This window comes from Nicotiana tabacum, chromosome 8 (assembly GCF_000715075.1).
Source record: "Nicotiana tabacum cultivar K326 chromosome 8, ASM71507v2, whole genome shotgun sequence".
NCBI lineage: Eukaryota > Viridiplantae > Streptophyta > Magnoliopsida > Solanales > Solanaceae > Nicotiana > Nicotiana tabacum.
In genome coordinates this window covers 196107809-196118714 of record NC_134087.1, presented here as the reverse complement: position 1 = coordinate 196118714, position 10906 = coordinate 196107809, and the positions used below count along the sequence as shown (strand labels likewise).

General features: G+C 34.9%; 1 protein-coding gene across 1 annotated transcript; it reads right to left on the bottom strand.

The window, feature by feature from the left end:
• Window positions 1-4461: 4461 nt before the first annotated feature.
• Window positions 4462-9181, bottom strand: LOC107794859 (polygalacturonase-like). Its single transcript, XM_075220021.1, has 4 exons — window positions 8974-9181; window positions 7847-8146; window positions 6386-6901; window positions 4462-5032 (listed from the first exon to the last, which is right to left on the bottom strand). Exons 1-4 carry the CDS (start codon window positions 9100-9102, stop codon window positions 4769-4771), a joined length of 1209 nt encoding a protein of 402 aa, XP_075076122.1. The 5' UTR covers window positions 9103-9181; the 3' UTR covers window positions 4462-4768.
• Between the last annotated feature and the right edge of the window lie 1725 nt (window positions 9182-10906).

Sequence of the window (10906 nt, the reverse complement as noted above, 5' to 3'; positions counted from 1 at the left end):
TTTATGGACATATATTCTGAGCAAGACTCGGTGAATTAGGAGCTAACTAGGCCATGATCATAATTATGCATCACCATCTCATTTCGTGGAGGGTATTAACAACTCTTAATATCACGACCTAAAATTCAACTAGTCGTGATGACACCTAACCCAACCCGCTAGGTAAGTCAATTAACAACTATCCAATTCAATGAGAATTATTAAGAGAAGAAATGATAATACATCTGCATTTATACAAAGAATTTCCCAAGGACTGGTATTACAAATCATGAGCTTCTAAGTTTTAGATTTTTACAAGACTGAATTGAAATAATTACAACATCTGTTTGAAATATAAATGAACATAATTCGAATCTAATGCTACCAAGGACAAGTGATAGTCATAACTGGAACGCAGGTACATCTTCTGATCCAGCTCCCGCCGTACGCAGCAACATCAACATCCAACTTCTGCATGCAAGGTGCAGAAGTGTAGTATGAGTACAATCGACCCATGTACTCAATAAATAACAAACCTAGCCTTAGGTTGAAAGTAGTGACGAGCTGAAATAAAGGTCGAAGTCTAACACCAATAGCCAACAATAGTTCATAACAACATAATAAAAATGGTACAAGAAATAATTCAGAGGTACAATGCTCAACTCGTTCATAGTTACGGAAAAATAGGCATGTTTTTCAAAGATGTCAGTAAAACTCAGATCCTTTTACCAAATCACCAGAGATATGAGTAAGTCTGAAAACTGTAATTTTTCCCAAAAATCTTTCAATAATAATTAAGATGTTTCATTTTTAGATAGCATGAGGAAAGTACATCTCTATACCTACATGTCAATATGCAAGTGAAATCATGAATGTCACCAAAACTGGGTAGCATGAGGAAATGCATCTCTATGCATGTATCTTAAGTACGTATGTCACATGCAATACACCTCAGTTATGAACTCATGTACTCGCACTCTCAAAGTATTCAATCTCACTGTCTCGTATTCTCACTCATCATGCTAAATACTTAGCACTCAGTCACTCGGTATTGTATAGGGAAGATCCAGCCCAAACATAAATAAATCCAAGCAGATCCAACCCAAAAATCAATAGCAACTGTGGCCACTGTGGATGTGCAGACTCCGGAGCGGCCGATCCAGCCCAAGCACTATAATAAGCCGAATCCTGATATGAATCAATAAAGCATGCTGCGGCGTGCAACCCGATCCCATAAATATGACTCACAACAGGACCTCGGCCTCACTCAGTCATCAAACTCTCCAGTTTCTCGAGCTCACAACACTCATGCTAAGCAGCCCTAATCAATGATACGAGATGTGACAATATATGATAACAGAAACTGGGATATGATGGTTAATGATGAATGCGACTAAGTACATAACTGCAATAAAACAAATAATTTAACAACAAAGAACGACCACTATGGGTCCCAATAGTATCGACATATAGCCTAAACATGATTTCTGGCATAAATCACTGCTCAAGTGCTCTAACACATAGAGTATAGTAAAAATGTTCAGAATAGATAGCTACACAGCTCCATGGAATCGACTAAATCACAATTTTTATGGTGCATGCTCACATGCCCATGACCTAGCATGTGCATTACCTCAATATCAATCACATAACACGTAATTTGGGGTTTCATACCCTCAACACCAAGTTTAAAAGTGTTACTTACCTTGAACAATCCAAATTCAATACCAAGCAAGCCAAACGATACTCCAAAAATGCCATCCCGTGTGTAACGACCTTCGAACGACTCAAAACTAGCAAAAAACAACTCAAATACATCAAATAATGCCTGCAGAAATAATTCCAAATGATAAAGGTCAAATCTTTAATCAAAAGTCCAAAGTCAACCAAAAATTCAAACCCGGGCCTGCACCTCGGAACCCAATAAAACTCATAAAATCCGACAACTCATTCAATTATGAGTTTAACCATACAAGTTTCATTCAAATCCGACCCCGAATCGATGTTTAAAACTCTAAATTTTACTCTATCAAACTTTAGACAAAATTCCCAATTTTTCTCTTTAAAATTCACAATTCAATTACCAAAAACGAAGGTAGATTCACGAAATACAACCAAAATCAAGTAGAGAACACTTATCCCAATCCAATTAATGAATCATGATTGCGGAAACATCATCGCGATCGCGAAAAAGAAGGATGAGCTGCCCCAGAAATTTACTCTATGTGATCGCGGCAAAAGCCACGCGAACGTGGTACACAAGGCTCATAAACTATGTGATCGCTGAAACAAGACCGCAAAGAGAAACTAGCCTCTGCGCAGCTCAGCCCAAATCACTATGCGAACACGTGTGCACCTGCGCGAACGCGTTGCTCAAACTGCAACCACCTATGCGAATGCATCTGAGGACTTGAGAACGCGAGGAACAACTTTTTCCTAGCCATCAAACAACTCTACGCGATCGCGATTAACTCTACACGATCGCGGACAAGGAAACCAAATGCTCAGCAGAACCAGTAATGCCAAAATGAAGGAAAATGATCCGAATTCGATCCAAAACATGCCCGAGCCCTCAGGGCCACGTATGAACATCCTAACAAGTCCCATATCAGAATAGGAACTTACTCGAGGCCTTAAATCACGCATAACAACATCGAATCACACCTCCACTCAAACTTAATGAACTTTCAATTTTCAATTTCCAAAATTCGCACTGAAACATATCAGTTCAACCCGAAATGAACCCAAATTTTGCACACAAGTATCAAATGACATAATGAATATATTTCAATTCCCGAAATCACAATCCGGATTCGATATCATCAAAGTCAACTCTCAGTCAAACTTATGAACTTTCCAAACCTTCAAATTTCCAACTTTCACCAATTTGTGCTGAAACCTTCTAGAAACATCCAAATGCAATTCCAAAATCACCATTCGGACCTAATAGAACCATCAAAACTCCAATCCGAGGTCGAATACTAAAAAGTCAAACTTGGTCAACTCTTCTAACTTAAAGCTTCAATCATGAAATTCATTCTTCCAAATCGATTCCGAATAACCTGAAAACCAAGACCGACGATTCACACAAGTCATAATATATCATACGGAGCTACTTATGCCCTCAAACTACCGAGAGAAGTGCAAATACTTAAAACGATCGGCCGAGTCGGGTCATGACACTTAACCTTGTCAATTCCCGGAGAGAAAGTTTAATTCTTATTTAATTTGAGGTAATTTAAAAATCTTCCAATTTTCAATTCATTGCACCAAAGTCATAAGATAATTTTTGTAATGGAAAAAATAATTCGACTTTGCCTATATCCATAGAATGTGAGAAAATACTAAATTCGATTAGTACAGTAATGTCGATAACTCACCTTACATGATATACACATGGTACCATTTAAAAAAACGAAAATAATCTTTCTCCCGACTCACTTAAAAAATAAATTTTCATGTAGTGCATGGTGAAGACTTTGGGTATTAGGGTGTCTTTAAAAATGAATATATTTAAGTAGTGCCATGTGGATATTATATAAGGTGAGTTACTTATTTTTTTTATTTATTGAATTCAACAATTTAAATTGGTTTTATTTATGTAATACACATGTGAAGTTAAGTTATTTAACTGTATTGATGATCTTATAGGTAATCTGATCGTTTAAATATCCTCGTTGTAATACTGAGGATGTTCTAGCTAGGGTACTTAGAATGCATGCTAGTGCAAGAAGCATCGAGTTATTGTTTGACGTCGAACGACCTCTAAAACTAGTATAGCAGAATGGTATAATTATACGACTGGAGCCTTCTTTCTTTCGTAGGCCTCCTCTTTGTTTTATTTATTTAGTGATTCATAAATGATGTCTGGGAAGTGCCTGTGTGTGTTTTACATATTCTGATATATGAAGGAAAGTGAAATAGTGTCAATTATATCTTTGAGTAACAAGTCATAAAAGTTGCAAAAATTAATATAGTAACTTTACTTTAAAAAATCGATGTCTATATGAGAAATTAAGTCGCGCTTATGACTAGGGAGAGCTAGAGTTCTAGGTTTGGGTTCGGTAGAACCGAATAGACAATAACTTTGACCAAATTTTGTATTTGTGTTAAATTATTCACTCAATATGTATAAATTTTTTATCCATAATATAATTGTATAAAGTAAGTATACAAAGTAAAATAAATATTTTAATTGTATATAGTATTAACTGATTTTTCAATGGGCATACCACGTAGATTGTCCTTTAACTTTATTGACGTTATAGGTAACCTGATCGTTTAAAAAGTCGATATCTATATGAGAAAGTGAAGGGGGGTTTGGCTTGGGGAGGGGGGGGGGGTTGAGTTTTAGGCACAGGTTCGATAGAACCCTATAGCTTTGACCAAAATTATATATTTGTGTTAAATTATTGACTCAATATATATATAAATAGTTTCTTCAAAACCCAGTAAGCTGCCTTTTATAAATTTCAAAATTCATAAATTCAAAAATTCTGAATCCACCTCTGTTTTTTTTATTGAACACAACAATTACATGTTCAACTAATTGTAGTCCAATCATCTACCTAACGAATAGCCAACAAAAAGAAGAAAAAAGTCCTACAAAAGCTAATCCATTTGTTACTTTTTTTTTTAATTGAATTATAATTTTTTTTACATTTGTTTTTCACGTTCATTTTGTAAACCTTAGAGTACACATCCTATTTTATGGACAAGTACAAAAAAGGTGGGAGAACAAAATGAACAAAAATAGTAAAATACACTTAACAATATGAATAAATCTTAATTAAGAAGAGGAAGCAGCAGGAGCAGAAGCAGCAGTGGCAGTGCAAACAGGTGGATTTTGTTTGCCTTTTAAACTTGGCTTAATATTTTCACAGCTTGATTTTGCTGGCCCTTCTTTTCCACTGTAAGTTATATCAATGTCTCCAACTTCAATACCCTCACAAGGTACACCTTTACTGCAGAGAAGTGACACTGCATCTTGAGTTCTTGATGTTCCCTTTATGTTTTGGAAACTTACTTTACTGATCTTCACTTGTGATGGCAACTGCAAAAGAATGAAGAGTAGTGGTTAGTTTTGCAAAAAAGAAGAAGGAGGAATTATGGTTAGGTTTGCAAACATTTCCATTTTCTTCAATTTTGGGTGATCCAAGTTGCTTTACTGGTCATAATAGATCCATCTAAACTGGGAATGATAGATTTCTGGGGTAAATGCACAGATAGCGATTCATAAGGATGCTATTTACTGATTAGCCAGTACTTATTTTGTCCTGAAATTTTAAACTAAAAATCTTAACTTCAAGACAATTTTGTCCCTAAAAAGTAAACTAAAAAACTGAAATTCAGGACGCACCGACTAATTCCTAAATAGCAACCCTTTAAATTGGCTATCTGATGTCATTTCTACAGGATTTCCACATAACCTTTATGGCCTATGATGGTTTATATGCACTCTATGGCCTTTCTTGAGGCCAACTTTAAATTCTATCCCCGTTAGATCAGTGGGCGATACTTTGTTTTTAAAAATGGTTGGATGATTTTTCTGGTTTGCAGACAAATTTAGCTCAGTACATTACAAAGAACAAAATTTAAATAGTAGCCTCAGGCCATTTGTGCAAATACCCTGCCTATGAGTCTATGACTAGCTTGACTGGTTTCCAAAATTGCTCCTAGTAATATTCAAACCGTTGGTTTCATCAACATAGTTTAAACATACGAGCCTATGAGCTCTACCAACCTATTCGAAGATAAACAATCCTTTTTTGTAGACATCTGATATTTGTAACTCACTTATCTGACCAATAAGATTTCGTGTTTATAGGACCGCTAAGAGGAGTAAAACATTCTCTATTAAGAGAATTTTCATTCTTAGGACTCGAACCTAAATGTTACTTATATCAAATGACCACTTTTGTGGCTTTATGTTAACCACTTTTTCTTTTAAAATTAGACTAACAGGCTGAATTTTAGTTTTTAATTTTTAATTTCAAGCTAGGTGGCCACTTACGAGCATCAGTAACTCACTAGTACAATTTTGAAACAGTGGCCAACTTCTAAATATCAGACCACAACAGAGGCTATTTGTGCAAATCGGCTTGAAGCCGAGACAGTTGATTAAGGGCGTATAGATCCCTACTATCCACCACAACTCTTGGTTATAAGAAGAAAAAAAAAAAAGGTAGTCCGGTGTACAAAATATCTTGCATTCACATAGAGTCCAGAGAAGACCGCAAGAGATGTGACATAAGATACTCTACCCTAATGCAAGCATTAGTGGGTGCTTCCACGACTTGAACCCATGACCCATAGGTCACCGTCACACGGAGACAACTTTACTGTTGCTCCAAGCTTCTCCTTATTAAAATTTTAAAAAAAAGAAGCTAGAGTGCAGGATACTTACATCTTTGTTGCATTTGTTGAATGGGCAATAAACTTGATCAATGACAACAGGATTGCTAACATTTTGCACAATAATATCCTCAAAATGAACATCATTAACAACACCAGGATGTGAAGCAGGCCATGTCTTAATTCTAACACCATTATCAGTGTTAGTAAAAGTGCAATTCCTAACAAAAACTCCAACCACTGGTTTTTCATCTGGATTTCCACCTAGACTTCCAACACTAATACCATGTCCAGGTCCACATGTAACTCTAGTAATATAAAGTTGTTCTGTTTCATCACCAACTGATATACAATCATCTCCTGTAGAAAAATTTGAATCTGTAATATTCACAGAGCTCGATCTCGAGACATGAATTCCATCTGTGTTTGGGCTGTTGGCTGGTGCACTGACGTTGAATCGAATGAATGTTAGATTTTTGCATTGGTTTACGTTGACATGGAATGATTTGCTGTCCAGTGTTGTTATGTCCTTGACTGTGGAATTTGTGAGGGAGTTGAAACTCAAGTTCTACACACATGGAAAAGTTAGAGAAATTAAAATAAAATAAAATCAAAGAGTTGTTTGAAAGATGAATTAACCTAAATAGCCGCCCAAGTAATCACTTAAACTAAAAATAGCCAGCATATATTAGTGTGTGTATATATATATATAATCGTGTATAATCACTACATAATTTATATATACACCGGCTAGAAAAAGTAAACGGTAAATACAGCCGGCTATTTGTGTAAAGATCCCCTTGTTTCAATTACTCAAAAGGAATGAATGTCGGGAAAATGACACTGTATAGCCGCTGTAAAAATAATAGTCAAAAAATGTATAAAATTTGTATATTTTGTATATATATACACACATTCTGTATGTTATATACAAAAATTATACAACTTTTATACACTCTTTCGGCTACCAAATGTAGATACGCTAGGCATTGGGAGGCTTGCTAGGTGAAACTTTTAGAGGAAAAATAAGTGTTTTTGAATAATAGCAGAATCCATTTTTTTGTTGCAAAGAAAATGATGGAAAAAGTAGCTTCTCCTCAGTAAAATCAGAAGCAGTTTTTAAAACTTTCGAGACAAAGTACCCCTACTAAAATTTATTTTACATCAATGACCAAAGACTTGTAAACTTTCTATGTCTAGATCTCTACTTTGTGATTCTAATTTTGTACATGTTTATTAAATAAAATTGAAAAACTTTACTAAAGTCTCATATAATAAATATTTTTAAAAAAATATTTCAGTGAAAAATACTAATTATTTTACTTAACTTGTACTTTTTTCTATCATTTGACATCCAAAATCACTTTTGGAACGATTACCAAACACTTTTTAAATATTAAAGAACTCCATTAAACGGTAAACTTTTTTGAGATAAGTAGATTATAAAAGCTTGGCCATACAGGCTAAACATCTCAACTAAAACTATGCAACCATTGAAAAACATTGGACTTACATTGGGAAGTTTATTGCATTTTTTGGATTGTTTGCATTCCCAAGCAGCTGCAGCTTGACCATCAAGAATACCACCACCAGACATGGTGAACTGATCAATTTTATTTACAGTTAACCATTCACCAACCTTGAGTTGGCTAGGATCTGAAGGAGCTTTCAAAGTGGCTTGGATTTGAAGTTCAAGTGGGGATTTGCATGGGCCTTCTAGCTTTACTTGGTTCATTGTAAATGTTCCCTTTGGAATCACAATTGTGCTTGGGCTTGTTGATTGACATGCTTCTTTAAAAGCATTCAACAATGCCTAAACATTGCAAAAAAAAAAAAAAGATTTTAAAGCACCAAAAAAAAAAAAAAGAAAAATAATAATAAAGAATCACAGTTAGTTTTGAAGATATGTAAGGTGGTTTGTTGTTTGTTGTTTCTTGTTTTCTTTTTTCTTTTTTAAAATAACGATAAAGTTATTTTTGTGTGACCTATACGTTACTGGTTCGAGCGTGGAAGGAGTCACTAATGGTTGCATTAGGATAGGTTATCTACATCATAACCTTTGACTGCGACCTTTCCCCGGACCTTTCATGAACGCGAGATGCCTGTGCACCGGGCTGCGTTTTTTATTTTTTTATAAAATAGAAAAAAATAACAGTGGTGTTGATTTGGTTAGCTTGTATGTATTTCGACTATTTCAGCGATATCTGCTACATTCCACAAGCATAAGTACCATGTAACTATGCCATCCAAAGATTAGACAGATGAAAAGAAATTAAATTACTTAACGTGTTTTTGTATGTGATTTGAATGCAACGATAGTCTTACATGATTTTTACTCATTTCATTTACCACTGGACTGCGCAACAGAAAACTTGAAATATGAACCTATGATCTAAAGCAAATTCTAAAACTCCTACGCCACCCTACAATCTTTCTTTATGTCAAGGAAATATATATGCAAAAGATTTCATTTTCACATTATTTACCCTTATATTTTCAAATGAAGGAGATTCAATTGAATCGCTTTCTGTCCACCTAGCTCAGCCACATGGTTGGTGCTTATTTTCTTAGGTGAAAGTAGGTACAGTAAGTTACACAACGCAAATGAACCAAATAATGAGAAAAGAATGCATGACTTACCTCACTAATATCTGCATTGCTATTAGCACCATATTTAGTTATATCAAAAACTCCAGTTTGAGATTCCCCAAAGTGTGCTAGAAATAGCAACACCAATAATGCAAAATTTACCTTGAATTTCAAATCCATCTTTTCATGCCCCTCCAACCTCCTTTTTTATGTTTTTTTTTTTGAAGTTTTTGGGGTAGGTTTTTAACGTTTTCTGAAATGTAAACTGAATACATTGATGCCCTTTTATAGTGTCATCACGACAAATTTGGTACTATACAACAACTTTGTACCTGTTCTGTACCACAGATTAAGTAGCGGAGAAAACGTTGGAAATTAGTTGTTCAAGGCAGTTTTTTTTTTCTTCACTCTCAATATATATAATTTGGCACATGCTAAAAGTGAAAGAGGAAATTGTATGGGTTAGGGGTGCGCATTCGATTTATCGATTCGATTTTGACCCTTATCGATAATTACTTATCGATTATCGATTTGTACAAATGCTTATCGTTATCGTTTCAATAAGATTTCAATTTTTTCGATTTCGATTTATCGATTCGGTTATCGATTACACCAATAAAAAAATTTGCGGGATTTCACGGAAAATATATCGCTATAAGAAATTGAAAAACAGGAAAATTAAAAAAGAAAGAGAATCAACCAAATTCTATAGGTAGAACACAGAAAAATATGAGATTTATAAATTGCATCGCTGAACAACAAGTGATGTATTCTTCAAACATCTTTTCAAAATCTAACTACTCCAAAATGCCTAAACATGGTAAACAATCATCAATTGGTCATTAATTTTCACAAATTAGATGTGACGAAGTAAAAAAAAAAGTATCTTCAAGAAAAACGTCTTGCCATATCAGAAACCGCTGTAGTTCCCATTAGGGAATAGCGGCTCTAATACCAAAACACCAGAAAGACTTTGAGGTGTATGATGATCGATCAACAATAACTCTCATGTCCGTAACAATTTTAAAGACTGAGATACTTAAAGAGATATCAGGAGAGCAAAATATAATTAGGATATAAAAGATTTCTTCTCAGTTAGAAGTTGGACAACAAATCTTGGTTTCTGTTGCATCAACCATTAGTATTCTCTCCTCTCCTTATCTAATGACGAGGCATAAAGATTGTCATCCAAAACATACTAATGACAGATTCGACAATTTGTAGGGTGATTGGCCTGAAGAGAGTAGTAAAAGAAGCCAAGAATATCCTCTATCTTATCGATTTATCGATAAACCGATAACCAAAGAGGACAAAATCGAAATCGAAATCGAAATTGAAATCGATAACTCGATAAGGAAAATTTCGAAATCGAAATCGATAAATCGATAAACCGATTCGAATGCACACCCCTAGTATAGGTCAAAATCCGGCTTAGGAAATCAGGCGTGTGAGGGTAGTTAAGTGAGAAGACTGTGTTTCGATTTGGGCGGCCAAGCGAGGTCCATCGAAACCCGGCAAGCCGTTGAAGCCGAGGTCGAGTAACGAAGAGTAGAAATAATGGCTAGTGTAGTCTTGGGACTAGCGATAGGAATATTCTCTTTGTTTTACTTTTTTAGGATTTTTAGAGAACATCTCATATAAATAGAAAAGGGGAGATAAGAAAAGGGAGGCGTGGGATTCATCCTGAGAAAAACTATTATAAGAAGTTGACTCTTCAGAGAAAATACAAAGTTTATCTTTCTACAGTGATTGATTGTATCGATTATTCTTCCTTTCTACTCACACGATCCAAGAAAGCATTATTCATTTTCCTACTTGTTGCCATATTTTGTTGTCAGGAGGAATAATCTTCCACATCATTTGATATTTGGGTGAATTGTTCTTCCTATTTACATTTACTACCATTTTTCATATCTATTGCTCATCATTCATTCTTCATTTATTCTCCAAAGCGTGCATTTAATAATTGTATAACCAACTTTGG